Source organism: Ambystoma mexicanum, chromosome 11, assembly GCF_040938575.1.
Source record: "Ambystoma mexicanum isolate Mex_15411 chromosome 11, UKY_AmexF1_1, whole genome shotgun sequence".
In the NCBI taxonomy this organism is placed as follows: domain Eukaryota; kingdom Metazoa; phylum Chordata; class Amphibia; order Caudata; family Ambystomatidae; genus Ambystoma; species Ambystoma mexicanum.
The window spans coordinates 36,350,811-36,367,811 of record NC_090934.1 but is presented as its reverse complement, the minus strand read 5'-3'; the positions used below and the strand labels follow the sequence as shown (position 1 = coordinate 36,367,811).

The following is a 17,001-nucleotide window of genomic DNA, read 5'->3' as shown; positions in this document are numbered from 1 at the left end:
GGAATGTTAAAGGTTTAACTTTGTCTAACCAATATAAAAAAAAAAATAATGTTTTTTTAAATGTATAATTTGTTTTCAAATGTATGCATTCTATGTTTGTATGTATGATTTTTAATTGTGTAAGGTTTTTTGCAAAACAATTCACAATAAAAAAAACTTTAAAAAACTATATTCTTTTTTTATGTGTTGTGTAATATATAAACACTACATGTCTGTGTACATATTGTATACATGTATTCTGAGCGTGGGTAATACACATAGGCTACATGGAAACTGACATCAAAGTGAGCCCTGGCTTTGATGTCAGTTTTCAGGAGTTGCAATATAGGAGCATGTGTTTTAGGAGGGTGTGTTGTAACAGTTTATGCTGTAAAAGTGTGTCAAATGTGTGCGTGTTGTAGGAGCGAGTGTTGTAAGGCAGCGAATCATAGTAGAGTGTGTCATAAGACTCTGTCTTGTAGGACTGTGTTTTGTAGGTACACGTGTTGTAGGTTTACATGTCGTAGGTTCACATGTCGCAGGTGTGCCTGTCATAGGTGCTCATGTCGTAGATAGCCGTGTCTGAAGGGCATGTGTCGTAGGCGTTTGATATGTGGCGTGTAATGTATGTTTAATGTGTAGTGTGTGCCTGTGCTGTTTGTGTTGTCTGCATTGTCTTGCTTTCCTGTGTGTTGTACTGTGTGTGCAGTTGTGGTGTGTGCGTATGGTTTGGTGCAGTTTGGTATATGGGGTATGTTGTTCTTGTAGTGTGTACGCAGTTAGGGTGTGTATGCCTGTGGTTTGTATAGTTGGCGTACATTGTCACTTTATTTTAATTAAATAAGTGTAACTGTTATTGCTCATGTAGCGTCATTTTAAATTGTTAATATGTGAAACATGGCGTGGTGGCCAAGTTGATTTTCAAACTTTTTTTTTTAAGTGCACCAATTCCTAATGAAACCCAGGTGCATGCCAGAAATTGGGAACACTGAAGCCGCCAATTATCAGAAAACCCAATGTCAAAAGCTGTTCAAAACGCAATCAAAGGAAACATTGTGTAACTTATGAAGCCTTGAAGGAAGAATTCTGAAATTGTGCAGCGCAGGCGTCTACCTCGAAATAATACTGCAGACGTTTCTCTGGTGTGTTCGTGGAGGGATTAGAAAGTTATTGATAAATGTTATTTTCTGAAGCTCCATGGAGACTTCGTCTTAACTATGCATGCACGGGCACAATGGCACAATATAGATTTAGAATCAGGAATGGGAACAATTTTTGGGAAATTGACCGTTTTGCTTGCTTTAACCTCTTCCATGCTGGATTGCGCATCTTCTAGAAGAACATAGTGATAAGCGGGCGCCTTCTTCACGCCCACATCCTCACCCTGTGGGAGAATCAGAGCTAGAGCAGTGCAGGGTGTATGTGCGCTCTGCAGATTATCACGGGACGTGTGTATTGGCTTCTGCATGGCAGAACAAAGAAAGGCGCAAATCGCCACACGCACCTCGATTGAGTTGGCGATGTTCAGAGTCTCTTCCATCCCCGGTATCTCCAGCTGGATCACGCGCAGGTCTTTGCACTTCAGTGTAATGGTGCCAGAGGAGCTGCCCAACCTGTGCAAAAGGTGCAAAATGTGCAAGAATTAGAACGTGACCATTGGCCGCACACTCACTGCGCAACACGTGTAAGGGGACTGGACACACACACACACACACACACACACACACACACACACACCAACACGTGACAAGTGCAAGAGTCAGACCACTGACCGAACACAGACAGTGTGACTCGCCACGAGACTGTGACTTGTGCAACGGTTAAAGCAGCACTGACTCTGGCCAAGCACTAACAAGGGTCCGCGGCTCCGAGCTGCACTACCCGGCCGCACAGTGTCGCAGGGACAAAGCAGGCCGAACACAGACGGTGCGGCACAGACAGCAGGCACCCCAGGCCCAGGACACGGGAGCATGGGCAGGTCAGAGTGTCGGTGTGAGCCGGACTGTGTGCTCTGCTAGTTGCTGCTGCTGGTATGAGCAGGTGGCTACTTCTGTGCATCGCTGTGAATTCGTGTGGAAGTGTGACATGCTCTGGTAGTTTGAGTACACAGTTGTGTCTTCTCTGCAGGAATGGATGGTCCTTGGGTGCCTGCCTTCTCTGTGGCCTATTGGCCTGTTCCCCGGGTGGTCTGTCCTGTGTCTTCTCTGCATGAATGGATGTTCCTTGGGTGCCTGCCTTCTCTGTGGCCTGTTGGCCTGTTCCCAGGGTGGTCTGTCCTGTGTCTTCTCTGCAGGAATGGATGGTCCTTGGGTGCCTGCCTTCTCTGTGGCCTGTTGGCCTGTTCCCCGGGTGGTCTGTCCTGTGTCTTCTCTGCAGGAGTGGATGGTCCTTGGGTGCCTGCCTTCTCTGTGGCCTGTCCTCGAATGGTCTGACCTGTGTCTTCTCTGCATGAATGGATTGTCCTTGGGTACCTGCCTTCTCTGTGGCCTGTTGGCCTGTTCCCCGGGTGGTCTGTCCTGTGTCTTCTCTGCAGGAATGGATGGTCCTTGGGTGCCTGCCTTCTCTGTGGCCTGTTGACCTGTTCCCCGGGTGGTCTGTCCTGTGTCTTCTCTGCATGAATGGATTGTCCTTGGGTGCCTGCCTTCTCTGTGGCCTCTTGGCCTGTTCCCAAGTGGTCTGCCCTGTGTCTTCTCTGCAGGAATGGATGGTCCTTGGGTGGCTGCCTTCTCTGTGGCCTGTTGGCCTGTACCACGGGTGGTCTGTCCTGTGTCGTCTCTGCATGATTGGATGGTCCTTGGGTGCCTGCCTTCTCTGTGGCCTGTTGGCCTGTTCCCAAGTGGTCTGTCCTGTGTCTTCTCTGCATGAATGGATGGTCCTTGGGTGGCTGCCTTCTCTGTGGCCTGTTGGCCTGTACCACGGGTGGTCTGTCCTGTGTCTTCTCTGCATGAATGGATGGTCCTTGGGTGCCTGCCTTCTCTGTAGTCTATTGGCCTGTACCCCGGGTGGTCTGTCCTGTGTCGTCTCTGCATGAATGGATGGTCCTTGGGTGCCAGCCTTCTCTGTGGCCTGTTCCCCGAGTGGTCTGTCCTGTGTCTTCTCTGCAGGAATGGATGGTCCTTGGGTGCCTGCCTTCTCTGTGGCCTGTTGGCCTGTTCCCGAGTGGTCTGTCCTGTGTCGTCTCTGCATGAATGGATGGTCCTTGGGTGCCTGCCTTCTCTGTGGCCTGTTCCCCGAGTGGTCTGTCCTGTGTCTTCTCTGCAGGAATGGATGGTCCTTGGGTGCCTGCCTTCTCTGTGGCCTGTTGGCCTGTTCCCGAGTGTCTGTCCTGTGTCTTCTCTGCATGAATGGATGGTCCTTGGGTGCCTGCCTTCTCTGTGGCCTGTTGGCCTGTTCCCCGGGTGGCCTGTCCTGTGTCTTTTCTGCATGAATGGATGGCCGTCGGGTGCCTGCCTTCTCTGTGGCCTGTTGGCCTGTTCCCCGAGTGGCCTGTCCTGTGTCTTCTCTGCATGAATGGATGGTCCTTGGTTGCCTGCCTTCTCTGTGGCCTGTTGGCCTGTTCCCCGGGTGGTCTGTCCTGTGTCTTTACTGCATGAATGGATGGTCCTTGGGTGCCTGCCTTCTCTGTGGCCTGTACCCCGGGTGGTCTGTCCTGTGTCTTCCCTGCATGAATGGATGGTCCTTGGGTGCCTGCCTTCTCTGTGGCCTGTTGGCCTGTTGCCCAGGTGGTCTGTCCTGTGTCTTCTCTGCATGAATGGATGGTCCTTGGGTGTCTGCCTTCTCTGTGGCCTGTTGCCCTGTTCCTGAGTGGTCTGTCCTGTGTCTTCTCTGCAGGAATGGATGGTCCTTGGGTGCCTGCCTTCTCTGTGGCCTGTTGGCCTGTTCCCCGGGTGGTCTGTCCTGTGTCTTCTCTGCATGAATGGATGTTCCTTGGGTGCCTGCCTTCTCTGTGGCCTGTTGGCCTGTTTCCCGGGTGGTCTGTCCTGTGTCTTCTCTGCAGGAATGGATGGTCCTTGGGTGCCTGCTTTCTCTGTGGCCTGTTGGCCTGTTCCCCGGGTGGTCTGTCCTGTGTCTTCTCTGCAGGAATGGATGGTCCTTGGGTGCCTGCCTTCTCTGTGGCCTGTTGGCCTGTTCCCCGGGTGGTCTGTCCTGTGTCTTCTCTGCATGAATGGATGTTTCTTGGGTGCCTGCCTTCTCTGTGGCCTGTTGGCCTGTTCCCCGGGTGGTCTGTGCTGTGTCTTCTCTGCAGGAATGGATGGTCCTTGGGTGCCTGCCTTCTCTGTGGCCTGTTGGCCTGTTTCCCGGGTGGTCTGTCCTGTGTCTTCTCTGCATGAATGGATGGTCCTTGGGTGCCTGCCTTCTCTGTGGCCTGTTGGCCTGTTCCCCGGGTGGTCTGTCCTGTGTCTTCTCTGCAGGAATGGATGGTCCTTGGGTGCCTGCCTTCTCTGTGGCCTGTTGGCCTGTTTCCCGGGTGGTCTGTCCTGTGTCTTCTCTGCATGAATGGATGGTCCTTGGGTGCCTGCCTTCTCTGTGGCCTGTTTGCCTGTTCCTGAGTTGTCTGTCCTGTGTCTTTTCTGCATGAATGGATGGTCCTTGGGTGGCTGCCTTCTCTGTGGCCTGTTCCCCGGGTGGTCTGTCCTGTGTCTTCTCTGCATGAATGGATGGTCCTTGGGTACCTGCCTTCTCTGTGGCCTGTTGGCCTGTTCCAGAGTGGTCTGTCCTGTGTCTTCTCTGCATGAATGGATGGCCGTTGGGTGCCTGCCTTCTCTGTGGCCTGTTCCTGGGTGGTTAGTCCTGTGTCTTCTCTGCAGGAATGGATGGTCCTTGGGTGCCTGCCTTCTCTGTGGCCTGTTGGCCTGTTCCCAAGTGATCTGTCCTGTGTCTTCTCTGCATGAATGGATGGTCCTTGGGTGCCTGCCTTCTCTGTGGCCTGTTGGCCTGTTCCCGAGTGGTGTGTCCTGTGTCTTCTCTGCAGGAATGGATGGTCCTTGGGTGCCTGCCTTCTCTGTGGCCTGTTCCCCGAGTGGTCTGTTCTGTGCCTTCTCTGCATGAATGGATGGTCCTTGGGTGCCTGCCTTCTCTGTGGCCTGTTCCCCGAGTGGCCTGTCCTGTGTCTTCTCTGCATGAATGGATTGTCCTTGGGTACCTGCCTTCTCTGTGGCCTGTTGGCCTGTTCCCCGAGTGGTCTGTCCTGTGTCTTCTCTGCATGAATGGATAGTCCTTGGGTGCCTGCCTTCTCTGTGGCCTGTTGGCCTGTTCCCCGGGTGGTCTGTCCTGTGTCTTCTCTGCATGAATGGATGGTCCTTGGGTGCCTGCCTTCTCTGTGGCCTGTTGGCCTGTTCCCCGAATGGCCTGTCCTGTGTCTTTTCTGCATGAATGGATGGCCGTTGGGTGCCTGCCTTCTCTGTGGCCTGTTGGCCTGTTCCCCGAGTGGTCTGTCCTGTGTCTTCTCTGCATGAATGGATGGTCCTTGGGTTCCTGCCTTCTCGGTGGCCTGTTAGCCTGTTCCCCGAGTGGTCTGTCCTGTGTCTTCTCTGCATGAATGGATGGTCCTTGGGTGCCTGCCTTCTCTGTGGCCTGTTCTCCGAGTGGTCTGTCCTGTGTCTCCTCTGCATGAATGGCTGGTCCTTGGGTGCCTGCCTTCTCTGTGGCCTGTTGGCCTGGTCCCCGGGTGGTCTGTCCTGTGTCTTCTCTGCAGGGATGGATTGTCCTTGGGTGCCTGCCTTCTCTGTGGCCTGTTGGCCTGTTCCCGAGTGGTCTGTCCTGTGTCTTCTCTGCATGAATGGATGGCCGTCGGGTGCCTGCCTTCTCTGTGGCCTGTTGGGCTGTTCCCGAGTGGTCTGTCCTGTGTCTTCTCTGCATGAATGGATGGTCCTTGGGTGCCTGCCTTCTCTGTGGCCTGTTGGCCTGTTCTCGAGTGGTTAGTCCTGTGTCTTCTCTGCAGGAATGGATGGTCCTTGGGTGCCTGCCTTCTCTGTGGCCTGTTGGCCTGTTCCCCGGGTGGTCTGTCCTGTGTCTTCTCTGCATGAATGGATGGTGCTTGGGTGCCTGCCTTCTCTGTGGCCTGTTGGCCTGTTCCCCGGGTGGTCTGTCCTGTGTCTTCTCTGCATGAATGGATGGTCCTTGGTTGCCTGCCTTCTCTGTGGCCTGTTGGCCTGTTCCCCGGGTGGTCTGTCCTGTGTCTTCTCTGCATGAATGGATGGTCCTTGGGTGTCTGCCTTCTCTGTGGCCTGTTGGCCTGTTCCCCGGGTGGTCTATCCTGTGTCTTCTCTGCATGAATGGCTGGTCCTTGGGTGCCTGCCTTCTCTGTGGCCTGTTCCCAGAGTGGCCTGTCCTGTGTCTTCTCTGCATAAATGGCTGGTCCTTGGGTGCCTGCCGTATCTGTGGTCTGTTGGCCTGTTCCCTGGGTGGTCTGTCCTGTGTCTTCTCTGCATGAATGGATTGTCCTTGGGTGCCTGCCTTCTCTGTGGCCTGTTGGCCTGTTCCCGAGTGGTCTGTCCTGTGTCTTCTCTGCATGAATGGATGGTCCTTGGGTGCCTGCCTTCTCTGTGGCCTGTTGGCCTGGTCCCCGGGTGGTCTGTCCTGTGTCTCCTCTGCATGAATGGCTGGTCCTTGGGTGCCTGCCTTCTCTGTGGCCTGTTGGCCTGGTCCCCGGGTGGTCTGTCCTGTGTCTTCTCTGCAAGAATGGATTGTCCTTGGGTGCCTGCCTTCTCTGTGGCCTGTTGGGCTGTTCCCGAGTGGTCTGTCCTGTGTCTTCTCTGCATGAATGGATGGTCCTTGGGTGCCTGCCTTCTCTGTGGCCTGTTGGCCTGTTCCCCGGGTGGTCTGTCCTGTGTCTTCTCTGCATGAATGGATGGTGCTTGGGTGCCTGCCTTCTCTGTGGCCTGTTCCTGAATGGTTAGTCCTGTGTCTTCTCTGCAGGAATGGATGGTCCTTGGGTGCCTGCCTTCTCTGTGGCCTGTTGGCCTGTACCACGGGTGGTCTGTCCTGTGTCTTCTCTGCATGAATGGATGTTCCTTGGGTGCCTGCCTTCTCTGTGGCCTGTTGGCCTGTTCCCCGGGTGGTCTGTCCTGTGTCTTCTCTGCATGAATGGATGGTCCTTGGGTGTCTGCCTTCTCTGTGGCCTGTTGGCCTGTTCCCCGGGTGGTCTGTCCTGTGTCTTCTCTGCATGAATGGATGGTCCTTGGGTGCCTGCCTTCTCTGTGGCCTGTTCCCCGAGTGGCCTGTCCTGTGTCTTCTCGGCATGAATGGCTGTTCCTTGGGTGCCTGCCTTCTCTGTGGCCTGTTGGCCTGTTCCCCGGGTGGTCTGTCCTGTGTCTTCTCTGCATGAATGGCTGGTCCTTGGGTGCCTGCCTTCTCTGTGGCCTGTTTGCCTCTTCCTGAGTGGTCTGTCCTGTGTCTTCTCTGCATGAATGGATGGTCCTTGGTTGCCTGCCGTATCTGTGGTCTGTTGGCCTGTTCCCTGGGTGGTCTGTCCTGTGTCTTCTCTGCATGAATGGATGGTCCTTGGGTTCCTGCCTTCTCTGTGGCCTGTTGGCCTGTTCCCGAGTGGTCTGTCCTGTGTCTTCTCTGCATGAATGGATGGTCCTTGGGTTCCTGCCTTCTCTGTGGTCTGTTGGCCTGTTCCCCAGGTGGTCTGTCCTGTGTCTTCACTGCATGAATGGATGGTCCTTGGGATCTGCCTTCTCTGTGGCCTGTTGGCCTGTTCCCCGAGTGGTCTGTTCTGTTTCTTCTCTGCATGACTGGATGGTGCTTGGGTGCCTGCCTTATCTGTGGCCTATTGGCCTGTTCCCGAGTGGCCTGTCCTGTGTCTTCTCTGCATGAATGGATGGTCCTTGAGTGCCTGCCTTCTCCGTGGTCTGTTCCCCGAGTGGTCTGTTCTGTGTCGTCTCTGCATGAATGGCTGGTCCTTGGGCACCTGCCTTCTCTGTGGCCTGTTGGCCTGTTCCCGAGTGCTCTGTCCTGTGTCTTCTCTGCATGAATGGATGGTCCTTGGGTGCCTGCCTTGTCTGTGGCCTGTTGGCCTGTTCCCCGAGTGGTCTGTCCTGTGTCTTCTCTGCATGACTGGCTGGTTCTTGTGTGCCTGTCTTCTCTGTGGCCTGTTGGCCTGTTCCCCGAGTGGCCTGTCCTGTGTCTTTTCTGCATGCATGGATTGTCCTTGGGTGCCTGCCTTCTCTGTGGCCTGTTGGCCTGTTCCCCGAGTGGCCTGTCCTGTGTCTTCTCTGCATGAATGGATGGTCCTTGGGTGCCTGCCTTCTCTGTGGCCTGTTGGCCTGTTCCCCGAGTGGCCTGTCCTGTGTCTTCTCTGCATGAATGGATGGTCCTTGGGTGCCTGCCTTCTCTGTGGCCTGTTGGCCTGTTCCCCGAGTGGCCTGTCCTGTGTCTTCTCTGCATGAATGGATGGTCCTTGGTTGCCTGCCTTCTCTGTGGCCTGTTGGCCTGTTCCCCGAGTGGCCTGTCCTGTGTCTTCTCTGCATGAATGGATGGTCCTTGGGTGCCTGCCTTCTCTGTGGCCTGTTGCCCGAGTGGTGTGTCCTGTGTCTTCTCTGCATGAATGGATGGTGCTGGGTGCCTGCCTTCTCTGTGGCCTGTTGGCCTGTTCCCCGGGTGGTCTGTCCTGTGTCTTCTCTGCATGAATGGCTGGTCCTTGGGCACCTGCCTTCTCTGTGGCCTGTTGGCCTGTTCCCGAGTGCTCTGTCCTGTATCTTCTCTGCATGAATGGATGGTCCTTGGGTGCCTGCCTTGTCTGTGGCCTGTTGGCCTGTTCCCCGAGTGGTCTGTCCTGTGTCTTCTCTGCATGACTGGCTGGTCCTTGTGTGCCTGTCTTCTCTGTGGCCTGTTGGCCTGTTCCCCGAGTGGCCTGTCCTGTGTCTTTTCTGCATGAATGGATTGTCCTTGGGTGCCTGCCTTCTCTGTGGCCTGTTGGCCTGTTCCCCGAGTGGCCTGTCCTGTGTCTTCTCTGCATGGATGGATGGTCCTTGGGTGCCTGCCTTCTCTGTGGCCTGTTGGCCTGTTCCCCGAGTGGCCTGTCCTGTGTCTTCTCTGCATGAATGGATGGTCCTTGGGTGCCTGCCTTCTCTGTGGCCTGTTGGCCTGTTCCCCGAGTGGTGTGTCCTGTGTCTTCTCTGCATGAATGGGTGGTGCTGGGTGCCTGCCTTCTCTGTGGCATGTTGGCCTGTTCCCCGGGTGGTCTGTCCTGTGTCTTCTCTGCATGAATGGATGGTCCTTGGGTGCCTGCCTTCCCTGTGGCCTGTTCCCCGGGTGGTCTGTCCTGTGTCTTCTCTGCATGAATAGATGGTCCTTGGGTGCCTGCCTTGTCTGTGGCCTGTTCCCCCGAGTGGTCTGTCCTGTGTCTTCTCTGAATGAATGGATGGTGCTGGGTGCCTGCCTTCTCTGTGGCCTGTTGGCCTGTTCCCCGGGTGGTCTGTCCTGTGTCTTCTCTGCAGGAATGGATGGTCCTTGGGTGCCTGCCTTCTCTGTGGCCTGTTGGCCTGTTCCCCGGGTGGTCTGTCCTGTGTCTTCTCTGCAGGAATGGATGGTCCTTGGGTGCCTGCCTTCTCTGTGGCCTGTTGGCCTGTTCCCCGGGTGGTCTGTCCTGTGTCGTCTCTGCATGAATGGATGGTCCTTGGGTGCCAGCCTTCTCTGTGGCCTGTTCCCCGAGTGGTCTGTCCTGTGTCTTCTCTGCAGGAATGGATGGTCCTTGGGTGCCTGCCTTCTCTGTGGCCTGTTGGCCTGTTCCCCGAGTGGCCTGTCCTGTGTCTTCTCTGCATGAATGGATTGTCCTTGGGTGCCTGCCTTCTCTGTGGCCTGTTTGCCTGTTCCTGAGTGGTCTGTCCTGTGTCTTCTCTGCATGAATGGATGGTCCTTGGGTGCCTGCCTTCTCTGTGGCCTGTTGGCCTGTTCCCCGAGTGGTGTGTCCTGTGTCTTCTCTGCATGAATGGGTGGTGCTGGGTGCCTGCCTTCTCTGTGGCCTGTTGGCCTGTTCCCCGGGTGGTCTGTCCTGTGTCTTCTCTGCATGAATGGATGGTCCTTGGGTGCCTGCCTTCTCTGTGGCCTGTTCCCCGGGTGGTCTGTCCTGTGTCTTCTCTGCATGAATAGATGGTCCTTGGGTGCCTGCCTTGTCTGTGGCCTGTTGGCCTGTTCCCCCGAGTGGTCTGTCCTGTGTCTTTTCTGCATGAATGGATGGTCCTTGGGTGGCTGCCTTCTCTGTGGCCTGTTCCCCGGGTGGTCTGTCCTGTGTCTTCTCTGCATGAATAGATGGTCCTTGGGTGCCTGCCTTGTCTGTGGCCTGTTGGCCTGTTCCCCCGAGTGGTCTGTCCTGTGTCTTTTCTGCATGAATGGATGGTCCTTGGGTGGCTGCCTTCTCTGTGGCCTGTTCCCCGGGTGGTCTGTCCTGTGTCTTCTCTGCAGGAATGGATGGTCCTTGGGTGCCTGCCTTCTCTGTGGCCTGTTGGCCTGTTTCCCGGGTGGTCTGTCCTGTGTCTTCTCTGCATGAATGGATGTTCCTTGGGTGCCTGCCTTCTCTGTGGCCTGTTCCCGAGTGGCCTGTCCTGTGTCTTCTCTGCATGAATGGATGGTCCTTGGGTGCCTGCCTTCTCTGTGGCCTGTTGGCCTGTTCCCCGAGTGGTCTGTCCTGTGTCTTCTCTGCATGAATGGATGGTCCTTGGGTGCCTGCCTTCTCTGTGGCCTGTTGGCCTGTTCCCGAGTGGTCTGTCCTGTGTCTTCTCTGCATGAATGGATGGTCCTTGGGTGCCTGCCTTCTCTGTGGCCTGTTGGCCTGTTCCCCGGGTGGTCTGTCCTGTGTCTTCTCTGCAAGAATGGATGGTCTTTGGTTGCCTGCCTTCTCTGTGGCCTGTTGGCCTGTTCCCCGAGTGGTGTGTCCTGTGTCTTCTCTGCAAGAATGGATGGTCCTTGGGTGCCTGCCTTCTCTGTGGCCTGTTCTGCGAGTGGTCTGTCCTGTGTCTTCTCTGCATGAATGGCTGGTCCTTGGGTGCCTACCTTCTCTGTGGCCTGTTGGCCTGTTCCCGAGTTGTCTGTCCTGTGTCTTCTCTGCAGGAATAGATTGTCCTTGGGTGCCTGCCTTCTCTGTGGCCTGTTGGCCTGTTCCCCGAGTGGTGTGTCCTGTGTCTTCTCTGCAAGAATGGATGGTCCTTGGGTGCCTGCCTTCTCTGTGGCCTGTTCCCGAGTGGCCTGTCCTGTGTCTTCTCTGCATGAATGGATGGTCCTTGGGTGGCTGCCTTCTCTGTGGCCTGTTGGCCTGTTCCTGAGTGGTCTGTCCTGTGTCTTCTCTGCATGAATGGATGTTCCTTGGGTGCCTGCCTTCTTTGTGGCCTGTTGGCCTGTTTCCCGGGTGGTCTGTCCTGTGTCTTCTCTGCATGAATGGATGGTGCTTGGGTGCCTGCCTTCTCTGTGGCCTGTTAGCCTGTTCCCCGAGTGCTCTCTCCTGTGTCTTCTCTGCATGAATGGATGGTCCTTGGGTGCCTGCCTTCTCTGTGGCTTGTACCCCGGGTGGTCTGTCCTGTGTCTTCTCTGCATGAATGGATGGTCCTTGGGTGCCTGCCTTCTCTGTGGCCTGTTGGCCTGTTCCCAAGTGGTCTGTCCTGTGTCTTCTCTGCATGAATGGATGGTGCTGGGTGCCTGCCTTCTCTGTGGCCTGTTGGCCTGTCCCCGAGTGGTCTGTCCTGTGTCTTCTCTGCATGAATGGATGTTTCTTGGGTGCCTGCCTTCTCTGTGGCCTGTTGGCCTGTTTCCCGGGTGGTCTGTCCTGTGTCTTCTCTGCATGAATGGATGTTCCTTGGGTGCCTGCCTTCTCTGTGGCCTGTTGGCCTGTTCCCCGAGTGGTCTGTCCTGTGTCTTCTCTGCATGAATGGATGTTCCTTGGGTGCCTGCCTTCTCCGTGGCCTGTTGGCCTGTTCCCCGGGTGGTCTGTCCTGTGTCTTCTCTGCATGAATGGATGGTCCCTGAGTGCCTGCCTTCTCTGTGGCCTGTTGGCCTGTTCCCCGGGTGGTCTGTCCTGTGTCTTCTCTGCATGAATGGATGGTCCTTGGGTGCCTGCCTTCCCTGTGGCCTGTTCCCCGGGTGGTCTGTCCTGTGTCTTCTCTGCATGAATAGATGGTCCTTGGGTGCCTGCCTTGTCTGTGGCCTGTTGGCCTGTTCCCCCGAGTGGTCTGTCCTGTGTCTTCTCTGAATGAATGGATGGTGCTGGGTGCCTGCCTTCTCTGTGGCCTGTTGGCCTGTTCCCCGGGTGGTCTGTCCTGTGTCTTCTCTGCAGGAATGGATGGTCCTTGGGTGCCTGCCTTCTCTGTGGCCTGTTGGCCTGTTCCCCGGGTGGTCTGTCCTGTGTCTTCTCTGCAGGAATGGATGGTCCTTGGGTGCCTGCCTTCTCTGTGGCCTGTTGGCCTGTTCCCCGAGTGGCCTGTCCTGTGTCTTCTCTGCATGAATGGATGGTCCTTGGTTGCCTGCCTTCTCTGTGGCCTGTTGGCCTGTTCCCCGAGTGGCCTGTCCTGTGTCTTCTCTGCATGAATGGATGGTCCTTGGGTGCCTGCCTTCTCTGTGGCCTGTTGGCCTGTTGCCCGAGTGGTGTGTCCTGTGTCTTCTCTGCATGAATGGATGGTGCTGGGTGCCTGCCTTCTCTGTGGCCTGTTGGCCTGTTCCCCGGGTGGTCTGTCCTGTGTCTTCTCTGCATGAATGGCTGGTCCTTGGGCACCTGCCTTCTCTGTGGCCTGTTGGCCTGTTCCCGAGTGCTCTGTCCTGTATCTTCTCTGCATGAATGGATGGTCCTTGGGTGCCTGCCTTGTCTGTGGCCTGTTGGCCTGTTCCCCGAGTGGTCTGTCCTGTGTCTTCTCTGCATGACTGGCTGGTCCTTGTGTGCCTGTCTTCTCTGTGGCCTGTTGGCCTGTTCCCCGAGTGGCCTGTCCTGTGTCTTTTCTGCATGAATGGATTGTCCTTGGGTGCCTGCCTTCTCTGTGGCCTGTTGGCCTGTTCCCCGAGTGGCCTGTCCTGTGTCTTCTCTGCATGGATGGATGGTCCTTGGGTGCCTGCCTTCTCTGTGGCCTGTTGGCCTGTTCCCCGAGTGGCCTGTCCTGTGTCTTCTCTGCATGAATGGATGGTCCTTGGGTGCCTGCCTTCTCTGTGGCCTGTTGGCCTGTTCCCCGAGTGGTGTGTCCTGTGTCTTCTCTGCATGAATGGGTGGTGCTGGGTGCCTGCCTTCTCTGTGGCATGTTGGCCTGTTCCCCGGGTGGTCTGTCCTGTGTCTTCTCTGCATGAATGGATGGTCCTTGGGTGCCTGCCTTCCCTGTGGCCTGTTCCCCGGGTGGTCTGTCCTGTGTCTTCTCTGCATGAATAGATGGTCCTTGGGTGCCTGCCTTGTCTGTGGCCTGTTGGCCTGTTCCCCCGAGTGGTCTGTCCTGTGTCTTCTCTGAATGAATGGATGGTGCTGGGTGCCTGCCTTCTCTGTGGCCTGTTGGCCTGTTCCCCGGGTGGTCTGTCCTGTGTCTTCTCTGCAGGAATGGATGGTCCTTGGGTGCCTGCCTTCTCTGTGGCCTGTTGGCCTGTTCCCCGGGTGGTCTGTCCTGTGTCTTCTCTGCAGGAATGGATGGTCCTTGGGTGCCTGCCTTCTCTGTGGCCTGTTGGCCTGTTCCCCGGGTGGTCTGTCCTGTGTCGTCTCTGCATGATTGGATGGTCCTTGGGTGCCAGCCTTCTCTGTGGCCTGTTCCCCGAGTGGTCTGTCCTGTGTCTTCTCTGCAGGAATGGATGGTCCTTGGGTGCCTGCCTTCTCTGTGGCCTGTTGGCCTGTTCCCCGAGTGGCCTGTCCTGTGTCTTCTCTGCATGAATGGATTGTCCTTGGGTGCCTGCCTTCTCTGTGGCCTGTTTGCCTGTTCCTGAGTGGTCTGTCCTGTGTCTTCTCTGCATGAATGGATGGTCCTTGGGTGCCTGCCTTCTCTGTGGCCTGTTGGCCTGTTCCCCGAGTGGTGTGTCCTGTGTCTTCTCTGCATGAATGGGTGGTGCTGGGTGCCTGCCTTCTCTGTGGCCTGTTGGCCTGTTCCCCGGGTGGTCTGTCCTGTGTCTTCTCTGCATGAATGGATGGTCCTTGGGTGCCTGCCTTCTCTGTGGCCTGTTCCCCGGGTGGTCTGTCCTGTGTCTTCTCTGCATGAATAGATGGTCCTTGGGTGCCTGCCTTGTCTGTGGCCTGTTGGCCTGTTCCCCCGAGTGGTCTGTCCTGTGTCTTTTCTGCATGAATGGATGGTCCTTGGGTGGCTGCCTTCTCTGTGGCCTGTTCCCCGGGTGGTCTGTCCTGTGTCTTCTCTGCATGAATAGATGGTCCTTGGGTGCCTGCCTTGTCTGTGGCCTGTTGGCCTGTTCCCCCGAGTGGTCTGTCCTGTGTCTTTTCTGCATGAATGGATGGTCCTTGGGTGGCTGCCTTCTCTGTGGCCTGTTCCCCGGGTGGTCTGTCCTGTGTCTTCTCTGCAGGAATGGATGGTCCTTGGGTGCCTGCCTTCTCTGTGGCCTGTTGGCCTGTTTCCCGGGTGGTCTGTCCTGTGTCTTCTCTGCATGAATGGATGTTCCTTGGGTGCCTGCCTTCTCTGTGGCCTGTTCCCGAGTGGCCTGTCCTGTGTCTTCTCTGCATGAATGGATGGTCCTTGGGTGCCTGCCTTCTCTGTGGCCTGTTGGCCTGTTCCCCGAGTGGTCTGTCCTGTGTCTTCTCTGCATGAATGGATGGTCCTTGGGTGCCTGCCTTCTCTGTGGCCTGTTGGCCTGTTCCCGAGTGGTCTGTCCTGTGTCTTCTCTGCATGAATGGATGGTCCTTGGGTGCCTGCCTTCTCTGTGGCCTGTTGGCCTGTTCCCCGGGTGGTCTGTCCTGTGTCTTCTCTGCAAGAATGGATGGTCTTTGGTTGCCTGCCTTCTCTGTGGCCTGTTGGCCTGTTCCCCGAGTGGTGTGTCCTGTGTCTTCTCTGCAAGAATGGATGGTCCTTGGGTGCCTGCCTTCTCTGTGGCCTGTTCTGCGAGTGGTCTGTCCTGTGTCTTCTCTGCATGAATGGCTGGTCCTTGGGTGCCTACCTTCTCTGTGGCCTGTTGGCCTGTTCCCGAGTTGTCTGTCCTGTGTCTTCTCTGCAGGAATAGATTGTCCTTGGGTGCCTGCCTTCTCTGTGGCCTGTTGGCCTGTTCCCCGAGTGGTGTGTCCTGTGTCTTCTCTGCAAGAATGGATGGTCCTTGGGTGCCTGCCTTCTCTGTGGCCTGTTCCCGAGTGGCCTGTCCTGTGTCTTCTCTGCATGAATGGATGGTCCTTGGGTGGCTGCCTTCTCTGTGGCCTGTTGGCCTGTTCCTGAGTGGTCTGTCCTGTGTCTTCTCTGCATGAATGGATGTTCCTTGGGTGCCTGCCTTCTTTGTGGCCTGTTGGCCTGTTTCCCGGGTGGTCTGTCCTGTGTCTTCTCTGCATGAATGGATGGTGCTTGGGTGCCTGCCTTCTCTGTGGCCTGTTAGCCTGTTCCCCGAGTGCTCTCTCCTGTGTCTTCTCTGCATGAATGGATGGTCCTTGGGTGCCTGCCTTCTCTGTGGCTTGTACCCCGGGTGGTCTGTCCTGTGTCTTCTCTGCATGAATGGATGGTCCTTGGGTGCCTGCCTTCTCTGTGGCCTGTTGGCCTGTTCCCAAGTGGTCTGTCCTGTGTCTTCTCTGCATGAATGGATGGTGCTGGGTGCCTGCCTTCTCTGTGGCCTGTTGGCCTGTCCCCGAGTGGTCTGTCCTGTGTCTTCTCTGCATGAATGGATGTTTCTTGGGTGCCTGCCTTCTCTGTGGCCTGTTGGCCTGTTTCCCGGGTGGTCTGTCCTGTGTCTTCTCTGCATGAATGGATGTTCCTTGGGTGCCTGCCTTCTCTGTGGCCTGTTGGCCTGTTCCCCGAGTGGTCTGTCCTGTGTCTTCTCTGCATGAATGGATGTTCCTTGGGTGCCTGCCTTCTCCGTGGCCTGTTGGCCTGTTCCCCGGGTGGTCTGTCCTGTGTCTTCTCTGCATGAATGGATGGTCCCTGAGTGCCTGCCTTCTCTGTGGCCTGTTGGCCTGTTCCCCGGGTGGTCTGTCCTGTGTCTTCTCTGCATGAATGGATGGTCCTTGGGTGCCTGCCTTCCCTGTGGCCTGTTCCCCGGGTGGTCTGTCCTGTGTCTTCTCTGCATGAATAGATGGTCCTTGGGTGCCTGCCTTGTCTGTGGCCTGTTGGCCTGTTCCCCCGAGTGGTCTGTCCTGTGTCTTCTCTGAATGAATGGATGGTGCTGGGTGCCTGCCTTCTCTGTGGCCTGTTGGCCTGTTCCCCGGGTGGTCTGTCCTGTGTCTTCTCTGCAGGAATGGATGGTCCTTGGGTGCCTGCCTTCTCTGTGGCCTGTTGGCCTGTTCCCCGGGTGGTCTGTCCTGTGTCTTCTCTGCAGGAATGGATGGTCCTTGGGTGCCTGCCTTCTCTGTGGCCTGTTGGCCTGTTCCCCGGGTGGTCTGTCCTGTGTCGTCTCTGCATGAATGGATGGTCCTTGGGTGCCAGCCTTCTCTGTGGCCTGTTCCCCGAGTGGTCTGTCCTGTGTCTTCTCTGCAGGAATGGATGGTCCTTGGGTGCCTGCCTTCTCTGTGGCCTGTTGGCCTGTTCCCCGAGTGGCCTGTCCTGTGTCTTCTCTGCATGAATGGATGGTCCTTGGGTGCCTGCCTTCTCTGTGGCCTGTTTGCCTGTTCCTGAGTGGTCTGTCCTGTGTCTTCTCTGCATGAATGGATGGTCCTTGGGTGCCTGCCTTCTCTGTGGCCTGTTGGCCTGTTCCCCGAGTGGTGTGTCCTGTGTCTTCTCTGCATGAATGGATGGTCCTTGGGTGCCTGCCTTCTCTGTGGCCTGTTGGCCTGTTCCCCGGGTGGTCTGTCCTGTGTCGTCTCTGCATGAATGGATGGTCCTTGGGTGCCTGCCTTCTCTGTGGCCTGTTCCCCGGGTGGTCTGTCCTGTGTCTTCTCTGCATGAATAGATGGTCCTTGGGTGCCTGCCTTGTCTGTGGCCTGTTGGCCTG

At 56.2% G+C, this 17,001-nt stretch overlaps 1 protein-coding gene across 4 annotated transcripts in view; it reads right to left on the bottom strand.

The window, feature by feature from the left end:
- Positions 1–17,001, bottom strand: part of LOC138503040 (myotubularin-related protein 9-like) — a 564,386-nt gene that overhangs the window by 154,016 nt on the left and 393,369 nt on the right. For all 4 annotated transcript variants that reach the window (XM_069622476.1, XM_069622479.1, XM_069622478.1 and 1 more), the window contains one exon: positions 1,484–1,592. In XM_069622476.1, the coding sequence (XP_069478577.1) occupies positions 1,484–1,592 (109 nt within the window). The remainder of the gene's footprint in view (positions 1–1,483; positions 1,593–17,001) is intronic.